Consider the following 12,082-nt stretch of genomic DNA (forward strand, 5'->3'; position numbering starts at 1 on the left):
AGAGTGGTTTACAATCTCCTTCCCTTCTTCTCCCCACAACAGACACCCTGTGAGGTAGGTGGGGCTGAGAGAACAGCTGACCCAAGGTCACCCAGCAGTTGCATGTGGAGGAGTGGGGAATCAAACTGAGTTCTCCCACATTAAAGTCTGTGCACTTAATCACTACACAAAACTGACTTTCTGCCAGGATGCTCCAAATAACAATGCCTACTATGACACACAAATACATCAGCCTGCTCTGCTCCCTTTTCCTTTGGAACAAATGGATTCTTGTTTGTACACAAATTTATGACAGCTTTTTAAAATTGGTTTAGAGACTGAAAGTAATGATCAAGCAAGATTTCTTCAACTAGATATTATTTAAGTAGACATTACCATTATATCATCTGGATGATAATGTGTTTTTATGACAGGATGTAAAATGAGAGGGAAAAGAACCTCAGGAACAAGGATGAGATAAAATCTAATAAATAAAGCCACAGGGTAACAGGGGGAAAGTGAAGAAGCAAGAGGTCACTTTGTGCACAGTTCCTAGAACAGCAGGCAACATTTCTGGACCAAGTGAGTACTGAAGCAGTCAATATAACTATGGTTAGTTTGCTTACAAGTTAGCAGCTATTTTGAGTGAATACTACCTAAGATATTATGCATGCTTATTTGAAAGTTCCATTCCAGTCTTCTGAAAAAAGGGACATCACACCTGGAATTTGAGTTGGGCAGCATGATATTTCTAACTCGCCTTCTGCAATAATCTAATAATATGATCCAAACTAGAAAGTGCAAAACATTTTAGTACATGCACTGCATGTAGAAGCTCCTGCTTTATCAACAATTGTGCAGTGGAGACCACAGTTGTTTTCTTGGTAATAAATCTGGCCCAACGTGGTCAAGAAAGAGTTGAGGAGGCTCCCTTGTTTATTGGGAACTTTCAGACTTCTTTAACAGTCTCACAGGGCTGTCATTATCCACGTTTGCACCAGCTTTATGAGACCGTTTGGGGACTGAGGCAATGTAGAGTTAATTCCACCTCATTATCAATCAATTATCACAAACTGATCCTTCCTGCTTAACTCAAGTTTCATCTCACCTTATTCTGAGGAGCTGCAGGTGCAACTGACATGACTTGCCTAGTTCCATGAGTCCCCAGCCAGTCATCTGCTCCCCCAAGGGAATGCAAATAAGCTTACAGTGTTTTAGTCACACAACAACCCTGCGAGATCAGGTAGACCGAGAAACAATTACTTGTCAAGATTGCATGCACCAAGGATTTGAACCCAATCCACTACACTTTGCTGGCTAAAACAACCATCTATAATGGTTTAGGTTCCCATAATTGTTTATCAGGGCTTCTGCGTCCTGGGCTTTTAACAGCTGCATGACTAGTAGAAATGCAGCAGATTAAGCATAAAACAATACACATTAAAAAGGGCTTTACATTTTCTGGATTTCAGCAGCACACTCGTGAAAAACGAAAGGTCTTCCAGTTGCATGGAATGGTTGTGATCCACGTACATACAGAACAAGAATGGAGGTTGCTCTCGGATCCTGCGCCTGATCAAGGAGAAAACGCCACTTAATACTCTGGGTCCTTCCGGCTGAATATGCACAGCATCGGGCTGCACATCTTCAATTTTGTGCGACAGTATTTGAAAATAAACTGCATTGAATAACTGGGATTTGCTTCCAAGTAAACCACGTATCGGATCGTCTGCAATCCCTGCACATTTACCTGATTCTTTGAACAGAGTAAAATTTGGGTATGGGTGCGCTTGTAAAAACCTAATCCAGCGTAAGGCTGCAGAAAAGAGTTCCTGTAATAGATTTCAGGCCTTTATATTATTATTATTTCCGTCTGGGTAGGCCGCTGCATGCATACACCGGCAGGAGCAGGAATACACAACATCCCGTCCCCCGAAGACATCTGCAAAACTGTAGTTTTCCAGGAAACGGAGAAATCGTTCCATGCCCTGGAGCTTGGGGCTATTGCTGCTTTCCGCTCCGCCTGCGTGGCAGCGCACTCGAGTGCTAAGGAACTGGGGAGGCGGTGCTGGGTGCACGGCAGGGCGGGGATGAAGAAGCCCGCCTGAATCTCCCCTCCCGCCTTCCTCTCCCTGCAATCTCGATGCCTAAATTGAATGGAAAGGCGCAGCGAAGCTTTGGTTCTTCTCACCGCTATCGCCTTTTTGCTTTTCGGAGGCCTCCGCCGCCGCTGGTCTTCTGGTGAAGCGCCCGAGCCCCATCAGCCGGCTGTGACCGCCTTTGGAGCAAGCTCCCGTGCAACCCAGCATGTCTTCAGCCAAACAAAGGAGTAATAAAGGCGGCGGTTCCTCTCCGTCCGAAAAGGGAGCCCATTCCAGCCTCCTCGATGACGTGGCGAAGAAGCACCCGCAGCAGAGCCAGGCTCATCCCAAGGGCGCCAAGGGGAGCGCCTCGGCGCCTGGCGCGGGGAAATCCTCCTCCGCCCTGACCCTCGGGAAGGTCTTCAGCGGGCTCTTCTACCTGGCTCTCTTGGCAGTGGCTGGCCTTTCCGGCTGGGGCGCCCATCGCCTGTGGGAAGAAGTGAGCCACATCAGCCAAAGGCAAGAAGGCTTCGCGAGGCAGCGAGAGGAGCTGGCCCGCACCTTGGACGGTGTGGACCAAAAGGTGAGGGGGGGGGAGTTCTTGCTTTAAGGGGGGGGGGGCTTTGGAGGGATGGGGTTGTGCGTGTGCAGAATTTGCAGTGCGAGGCCTCTGGGGAAGGCGATGGGGAGCGTGTTTGAGAGACCGGTGGTGGTGGTGGGGCGGCATATGAGTTTGCAACAAGGGAAATAAAGCAGAAGACCACTGCCATTTATGAGAACAGAACCGGTTATTCCAGCACAATTTTTCTCATGGCTGAACTCAGCGCAATGTATGGAGCGTCGGTCTATAGCAGCTACATTTATGCTCCAGAGTTCAAGTTACGGAAAAAGCTTTTTGTACCCCTTTTTTGGAAGGTTTAAGTATAAATTTAGCTGCTTTTTAAAAATAGACACTCCATGTGTTGAAGGAAGTGAGCGCTGATTTACAAAAACTTATGCTGGAATAAATGTTGTTACGCTTTAAAATTGTTACTTGACTCTTGTCTTAATTTGGTCTGTGTTTAAAGTCTATGGCTTGCCCCCTTCGCTTTCTTTGGAAGGGAATTCTTGCTCTGCGCAAGTCTGGTCCGACCCATTTCTGTCTTTCTTCCTCAGGCCCGCCTCAGTTTATCCAACCCAGTGGGGGTGGGGCAGCTCTTAATCTGACATAGAGCCCGTCTGGCTTCTTCTCTGCATAAGAGAATAAAAAGAAGGGGGGTCAAGTGAAAGTTCGGCTGGGAAGCTGTGGGAAAGAATCTTGTAAACTCAAACTCCAGAGTTGGTGTTGTAAAAACACCCCACCCCCTTCTTTCCTGATGTGTTTGAAGGCTCAAATAGGTCCCTGGCCGAGTGGGTTTTAGCCAGAGAGCCTCATGACACAATTGCTTGAGGACACAGATGCACTAGTCTAACACACCATGAATTGCAGGGCTATCTTATATAACCTTGGTGGGTTTGGCTTCTTCTTGAACTTGGGAAGTAAATGACAGATGTACTAATTCAACTGCTGATTCAACCAGTTGCCTCATTCACCTTTCATCTCCCAATAGTTCAAGAGGAATGCCTCTCTTCTTTAAGACACTGCATGCATAAACAACATTTCTCTCTTTTTAAGTCATTAAAATATTTGGACGAGCTGCTCAGTGAAGAGTTGAGGTGGTTTTATAACCTTCCCATCTCCAGCCAGTTCAAGGAATACGCATGCAGCTGATTCTTCACAGAAGCAGAATCAATTCTCTCCAAGTTTGATCCTGGAGGAAAGATTGTAATTATGTCCTGCAGACCTTAAAGTACCAGAGGGACTCTTGGCAGTACAGTTCAATATTTATCAAAGGCCTACACAATAAAAGGGGAGGGAGGCATTTTATGCTGCCTAAAGTTGCCTTGTGGTGTTGCAATGCAGACAAAATATTTAATAAAGATGGGGACAGAAAGAAGAAGATCTGAGGTTCAGGGAAGAAGGTGCATTGCAAATCTGGTTACTTTCTCCCCTCCCCCCCTCCCCAAAAAGAAGTTCATTGGGACCTGGGCATTTGAGCAGCAAAGAGGGATGGAATTTTGAATGGGGCTACGGTGTGTGTTTTTAACTTTATTATACACAACACCACCCCCACCATAGTCACTCCTGGGAGGGGTGATTTATATTAGCTGCAGGAGGAGGAAAGGCCAGTACTGTTGGTTTTGTATCTTTCTCTCACCCCCCCCCCCCACCTTCTAGTGGCAACTCCAGAAGATAAAATGATTAGCCACACTGTGGCCTTGATCCAAATGTTGGCTCCCCTGCTGTCTATTTTTGATTTAAAAGAAAACTTGAGCTAATTATAGATCTCTCACATAATGTATAGTTTGCATCTAAGAATGAGGAAGCTCCTGTTTTAAATCTTGCCTCTCTCCAGGTGGCTTGAGCCAAGCCTCTCTCTGGATCAGCCAGGCATCCCCCCCCCCATAAGAACACCAATCCACTTTATGTGCTGTTCCTAATGGTGATGCAACACCACGAGGCAACTTTAGGCAGCATAAAATGCCCCCCCCTTTATTGTGTAGGCCTTTGATAAATATTGAACTGTACTGCCAAGAGTCCCTCTGGTACTTTAAGGTCTGCAGGACTCCATAATTACAATCTTTCCTCCAGGATCAAACTTGGAGAGAATTGATTCTGCTTCTGTGAAGAATCAGCTGCATGCGTATTCCTTGAACTGGCTGGAGATAGTTTTGTCATGCTTAGAGCATTCTAAAAGTGCTAGACATTGTTTTATTGCCTGGCCTGAGCATTAATTGAGAGGTTAATTATTGTGCTAACATTTTATGCAATCCAGTGCCAAAAACTAATTAATGAGCTAAGTGGAGCAACCCTGTGCCCAGGGACTCTGGTGAACCCATCCTTGACCTCATGGACGCCAGTATTAGTGTGCTGTTTTAAAATAAGATGTCAGCATGATGAAGTGAAGCCTGGGAAATCCAGGTTCGAATCCCCACTTGTGCCATGGAAGCTTGCTGGGTGACCTTGGGCCACTCTCAGCCTAATGTTCCTCACAGGGCTATTGTGTAGATAAAACAGATGAGAGGAGAACAATGTAAGCTGCTTTGGGTCCCCATTTAGGTGAAAGACGGGATATAAATAAACTAAATGAAAAAAGACAAAAAAAGATCAGCCTGGCCTAAGTCAACCTCTTGCCGCTTCTGTGGGCTAAAAGGGGCATATTTGTGCTTATTTTTGAACATTTCTGTGTTGCTCAGTCAAATGTAACAGAAACAGAGCACTGATGGGTTTTGTATTTGGCTAGTTATCTTGTTGCATGAGAGCTTTTAGCTCTATCTTCAGCTCAGAACACACACACCCAGACCTGGAACTATGAGATTTTCCCATGTGGTGTCTGCCTGTATTAGGAAGGTTTGCAGTGAACTGCGTGGAGCTGAATGGTAGATTGCTGGCACTAGAGCAAAAATTGTCCTCTATGCTGAGAACAAGCCTCATTTGGCAGCAGAAGCTATTGCGTTTTTCTTGTGGTATAACTGTCAAGGGACTTTACTCGAACTAGGGATGCAACAGAAATGGTATGAATTGAGCATGCTCAGAACTTTGTTTAAAATGTCAGAGCAGTTACAGGTTTCCTTCTTCAGTATAACTTTCCGACTGTTTGAAGACAGCGAAAGGAAATGTGAGGGTTTTCCCGCTTGTCCCACTAGGTCAAACTTTAGTGCTGTGATGAAGAAGAAGAAAAGAGGAGCTGGTTTTTATACCTGGCTTTTCTTTACCATAAGGGGCGTTTTCGCACTCACCTTCAGCCGGCGCGACCCCCCTCTTCACCGCGCAGGATCTGCGCGGATTTCGCACTAAATGCCGCGGAGCAGCCGGAAGAGCCGGAAACTCCCAGCGCTTTTGCGGTGCAAACGGAAACTGCCAAAAAGCAGTTTCCGTTTGCGCGGCTTTTGCGCCGGGAGTTTCCGGCTCTTCCGGCTGCTCCGCGGCGTTTAGTGCGAAATCCGCGCAGATCCTGCGCGGTGAAGAGGGGGGTCGCGCCGGCTGAAGGTGAGTGCGAAAACGCCCAAGGAGTGTCAAAGCTGTGTACAATCATCTTCCCTTCCTTTCCCCATGACAGGCACCTTGGGTGGGGCTGAGAGTTCTGAGAGAAGTGCGACTGGCCCAAGGTCACCCAGCAGGCTTTATGTGGAGCAGTAGGGAATCAAACCTGGTTCTTCAGATTAGAGTCTGCTGCTCTTTAACCACTACATCATACTAGGGAGAATTCATAGAATTCATCATATTAGTAGAATTGCATATATTTTCTGTCCTTGCTGCTACACACAATACAGAGAAGTCCAACAGGCAGAATTTTCTGATGTGGAGGGGAATGGTGGGCAAAGATCCACATTTTTCATTTGCTGTTGAAAACATAAGAGCAGGAACAGAAAGGAAATAGTCTCCTCTAGGGATGGTTACAAATTGGTTCATGAACCAAAATTTGAACTGAACTTGGGCCAGTTTGGAGTTTGTGAATCGATTTTCAGGGAAAGTGCATCCCCCAGATATATACCGGACTTTTGACTGGTTCAGTTTGGCTGTTCGGGGCCAGCTGTTTAAATTTTGTAGCTGAGTAGTTCAGAGACCACCAGTTAGCTGTTAGATTTAAATGACTGCACACCATTAAACCTCTCAGTTTCACTTTCCCCTTCGAAGTGGGGGGAAGCAAAACTGACAGGTTGCTAAGTGGCTGGCAACCATTTAACCCTTCCTGGGTGTCCCCCCGCCCTTTCTCCTGGCCCTGGCTAACCATGGCTGGTAGAAAGGTGGAAGGGAAGTCCCTTTCAAGGTAGTCCCTGCCCCCTTTCATCCAGTGGTGGCGTCCTATAGCTACCAAGCCAGCCAGCAGCTTGGAGAATACATTTAAAGTTAAAGTTGCTTTCTTTCCACTCCTTCCTTCCTTCCTGCAGCTCTCAAAAATCTGACATTCATGTTTTGCAACTCTCAAACATCTAATATTTATTCTCTGTGGCTCTTACATTAAGCAAGTTTGACCATGCCTGGTATATGCTCTTTTGGTTCACTTGCTGTAGACCAAATAATCTTCAGGATGGGACTCTTTTGCTGGCCCATCCTTTGCTGGCCCAGGAGAATGGATAGATTTGCATATCCTTTGCAAAGTGATGCACTTGTAGAAGTCTCAGCTGTTAAGGCTGATAAGAGTCATAATGTTTTGGACTATTGTCTTGTTTCATGCAAGCATTTAAATTAGCGAAATCTGCATTTTGGAGCCACAATCCCCCCTCCCAAAACCCTCCCCTCTCCCCTCCAGTTTTTTAAAGGGGGAAAATGTAGACATTTTGTGAAAAATTGGACTGTGAATAATACTTAATTTGCTACCAAACCTAAACTTCTTTTACTCATTTGGCAACATAAAATGCATAATTTATAATCTAATTAGCATCTAAAGCAGGGTCCAGAAAATCCCAGTCATTAAGAAGCCATGGTGCCTAAAAATTTAATTTGGCACCTAGGATTTCCATTAGTCATTATTTTAAGTGCCGCTTGGCGATTTTCAGCAGAAGTACAAAGTTCATTCAGGTGTAGGATGAGGGTTGGTTTTTTGTTGTAATAACAACCATGGCTACTTCATATACATATATATATATATATATATATACACACACACACACACTACAATGCTTTCTTTGTAGCTTTAAAGACAAACAACTATGAAGAATTTGGGGTCAAGTTTTGCAGTAGCAATAATTAGAAACATTCGGACAGAAACACTCACACAGTGGACAAGACTATCAGCATATTTAGATATTAAGGTCAACTTAACATCATTGATATGACTTAAGTCTTTTAATAATGTTAATGTTTCATAGGGTTTTTTAACTGCAACCTAAAAATGTCCAGATTTTCTATGGAAAAACATGGGAAAAGTCTTCAGACATTTTCAGTGTATATATTTTGAAAAAAGATCTGGGTGGGGGAAAGAAAACCCCTTTTTTCTGAAGTTGTCTTTTCCCTTCTGGGATTTCAGATCCCCAGGCAGGATAATAGTAGGCACTCTAATCTGCACCAAAGCAGACATCTAAATTTAATCCATGTGCCTCTTTCTCTCTTTAGATACAGTCTCTTCAGTCTGCAGTTGGAGGTTTTGAACTGATGGTAAAAAACTCTCAGCAAAAACAAGATGTCACCGAGAAGGCTGTTAGACAGGGGGAGAGCGAGATCAATCGCATCAGCGAGGTTCTCCAGAAACTACAAAATGAAATCCTGAAAGACCTGTCTGATGGCATCCATGTTGTGAAAGATGCCAGAGAACGAGATTTCACTTCTCTGGAAAACACTGTGGAAGAAAGGCTGACAGAGCTTACGAGGTCCATAAATGACAACATAGCGGAATTCACCAATGTCCAAAAACGGAGCCAGGAGGAAATAAATGAAGTAAAAGCAAACATAGCTTTGTTGGGTGAACCTGGGACATACAAACATGAACTACAAGCTTTGAAAAGTGTTGTTGATGAGATGCAAGCATCCATGAGAGCTAAAGAGAAGGTCATAGAGTCACTGCAAAGCACTATTGATTTAATGGAGTCAGATGTGTTGTCCGAAGTCAAGGAACTTATCAACCTCAAACAGGAGCATGACAAGTTCAAAGAGGCAGCTGACACGGAGCACCTTTCCTTACAAGCTTTGGAAGAAAAGGTACTTAAAGCAGAGGAGGCCATTGCACGTCTTCCTGATGAGTTTCAGAGACTCAGTGAAGACTTGCTGCACATTAAAACCTCTGCTAATGCACAAGAAAGCTATATAGTCCCTGAAGACATTCTGGAACAAAAGGACAGATATGACTCCAGGTTCAGGACCATAGAAGAGAAACTCCAGGCTTTGAGTTCACCAACTGCCCAGCATGTAGAAATGATGGAATCTCTTGCCTCCAAGTATGAGAGCAAGCTGGCTGCTTTGGAAGAAGGTATTGGCTCTCTCCGGGGTTCTTTAGAAAGTGATGCGCGTTCACTGACAGATACTGTAAGGAGTCTGAGTGAATCTCAGCTCTCTATGTACAGTGACATTGATGAACTACGGAGAAGTATGAGCGACCTGTCAAACAATGCTGATGCACTCAATAGGATCCAGAATGAAGTTCGTGCTCTGCTGGACCAAGAAAAGCCTCCAATGGATGTGGGGAAATCTAAAGATCACCTAGAACTGTCCTCTCTGAAAGGTTCTGTCGGTGAACTGCGCTCTTCTGTTAAACAGGCTGAATCTGATTTAAAGATGCTCAGAACTGCAGTTGATAGTTTAGTCGCTTACTCTGTGAAAATAGAAACCAACGAGAATGATGTGCAGTCAGTGAAAACCACATTGGATGACTTAAGGAATGACCTGGACAGGTTGTTTGTGAAAGTAGAAAAAATACACGAGAAGATCTAAGTATCCAGAGCTGAGCGTGTATAACAATTGAACTACCAAAAAAAAAATTGCTTTTATAGGCCAAAGCTCTCATGGGGGATGTGGAATGACTGATAGATCTGAAACAAAGATCTATTAGTGTCTCTAGAAAAAAAAATCATAACACAGTTCAGCACCTTTTAACAAAAAATAGCTAGGATAAATTAATTTGGTTCTGCTTCTTAGTAGCGTAGGGGAGAATGAAGGCAAGTTATGACTATTTTTGCCTCAATCCAGTTCAAGACATGGGGGTCCCTTATACAAACGAATGCCCGTTCATTTGAGTGGAAGAGGAAAACCTGTGTATGCATTTTTTGGTGCATGTAGCTTTGCTACCAGCATTGAAATAGATGAAAGTAGTTGTTGTATGCAAGAGCTCTGTGTACATAAGGCTCTGAATTTCTCTCTGTGTTTACAGTAGCTGCAGAAAAAGTCTTGTATGGAGGAAGATTATATAATCCAATTTAGGATTTGGATCTCCCAGAATCTGTAATTAGGCTACAATATATAGCTCTTCTAACAAGAATTACTGTTTTGTAGCAAAACCAAAGAGCACATATTGTTGTACACGTTTCCTTATCCTGGGGCTTTGAGTGGATCACAGGGAATAAGAACCTGCAATAAATGAAAGCATTTTGCCTTCAGCAAACACAACACTACTTTTCAATTTTTCTTGGGACCACTCACTTTGTGATAGATTAAAATATGTTTTCTGAATTTGTGGTTCATTGCTCCAGAGTTGGAGAGTTGAAACCAGATAAATGACAATATGCCATAAAAAGAAGGGTAGGACGGGATGGTACACAAGAATTTTCCTTTCCATACCATTTTTTAAAACTTCCCCTTGATATGCAGCAGTCTATAGTGTGTATCACTTTGAGTTCTATGCTACGCATCTGATCTTCTATCATTGACTTCAGTATAACAGAACTGGACCTCAAACTTGATCAAATAGTGGATATGGATACTCGTGGAAAGAATGAGAAACATTCTAAATAATAATATGAACCACTGAACTGTACAACTGCCTGGATCCTTGTTTACCTCCTTTTAGAAAGTTCTGTATTTTTTTTACTTTGTTTACTGAAATGTTTAGAGACATTAGAAAGGAACCCATATATAGATGGAAGCTTTTTTCTCCCTCCCAAATGCTTCTGAGATGTATGCAGACTTTCCCAAGTTGCTAGAGATCTGCCCATGGTGATTTTTACAAAAGTAGCAGAAACAGTACTTGGGTAAAGGGTGCAAAATATGTCAATGTGTGTGTTCTGAAGATGCTGCCAAGGGACCGTAAGCCTTAAAATGAAAAAAAAAAAAAGATGCACTGTGCTGAGATAGTGTTATTTGTCTGTTTGTTTTTGCTGACTTTCCTTTGAGTTTTGGAACAACTGTAGTTGACTGTGAAATTAAGTTTTTCTCCCACCAATATCTGGAATACCTAATAAACACTTGGAACTTTACTGGAAAAAAAATCTTTTTTGTATCATTATAGTAGAGTCCACAAATAGTTCTGCTTCCCTATAGAAAATGAATAGAAATAAAAATGGGCAGGCTCAGCAGATTCATGTTCTGGGTGCACTTTTTGTAACATACTGGGGGAGACTATGGGTGCACAAAGAGAGAAAGAGATTGTAGCTGAATTTTCTCTACAGCCTTCCAATGGCAAAAAAGATGAGTCACTGAGAAATTGATAACTTTCCATAGTTTAAAATCCACTTCCAGTTTTATTCTGCAAGTACTGACTAAAGTGCAGGAAATGGGGCTATTCCCTCATAACATAAAATCAATTTAGGGAGAATAAAAATGATTTAAGAAAATCTTTTATGAAGGACATAGTTGTTTGAATTGTGTTTAACCTTAATTCAGTTCAATGAGATTTTTAAAAAGAAACATCTTATTTGGATAAAGAGAATAAACATCATATTTGGATAAAGAGGCAGTTGTCTATTAGATTTCTATCCTGCTCTTCCAAGAGCTCGGGATGATGTATAAATTGGCCCTTCCTCCATAACCCTGTGAGGTAGATCAGGGAAGAGTGACTGGCCCAAATTCACTCACTTGAGTTTCGTATGAGAGGGGGGAACTGGTTGCAGGCCTCCTTGCTCAATATCTGGTGCTTGTAACTGATGGACCATACCAGCTCTTGGGCTGGTGGGATTACCTTCTTAGGTTGTCATTCATCAAGAGACTAGCCTAGCATCTGTTGACTCATGTATGAAATAGACATACTGTTTTATTAAGTTATCGAACAGAAACTAGGCATGGGTGAAGGGTATGTGACAAATTGGTGGTAATTCAGAGGGTCTGGCAGCGGTTCTTGGATGGTTCTGCATCCTTTTATGCTACTTTGAGCTAAAACACAACAGGCCAGAGTTCATGTTTTATTAGAAGAAGAATTGTTAAGAAGCTCTGAGTCCCAAGCCTGTGATCCCACTCAGTTTCTTCCTGCTTCCATTCCAGCTTCCAATGTGGAGATTAAAGAGACTTAGAGGGGGTGTTGTGATGGAACCTGGCACCCCATTTTAGGGAGAGGGATGAGATCCTGACCCGCTACTCT

The 12,082-nt window shown here is 43.3% G+C and overlaps 1 protein-coding gene across 1 annotated transcript; it reads left to right on the plus strand.

The window, feature by feature from the left end:
* Window positions 1–1,860: 1,860 nt before the first annotated feature.
* CKAP4 (cytoskeleton associated protein 4) lies at window positions 1,861–10,997 on the plus strand. The gene is made up of 2 exons (XM_060245576.1): window positions 1,861–2,643; window positions 8,197–10,997. Exons 1-2 carry the CDS (start codon window positions 2,287–2,289, stop codon window positions 9,505–9,507), a joined length of 1,668 nt encoding a protein of 555 aa, XP_060101559.1. The 5' UTR covers window positions 1,861–2,286; the 3' UTR covers window positions 9,508–10,997.
* The last annotated feature ends 1,085 nt before the right edge of the window (window positions 10,998–12,082 follow it).

The sequence above is a fragment of the Heteronotia binoei genome, chromosome 8 (genome assembly GCF_032191835.1).
Source record: "Heteronotia binoei isolate CCM8104 ecotype False Entrance Well chromosome 8, APGP_CSIRO_Hbin_v1, whole genome shotgun sequence".
NCBI classification, from domain to species: Eukaryota; Metazoa; Chordata; class Lepidosauria; order Squamata; family Gekkonidae; genus Heteronotia; species Heteronotia binoei.

What these genes read in the sequence shown, in the direction of transcription:
- CKAP4 (XM_060245576.1), top strand. Translation starts at nt 2,287, where the DNA reads ATGTCTTCAGCCAAACAAAGGAGTAATAAAGGCGGCGGTTCCTCTCCG. An exon ending in TGGACGGTGTGGACCAAAAG is followed by an intron (nt 2,644 to 8,196) that starts GTGAGGGGGGGG and finishes TTCTCTCTTTAG; the next exon opens with ATACAGTCTCTTCAGTCTGC.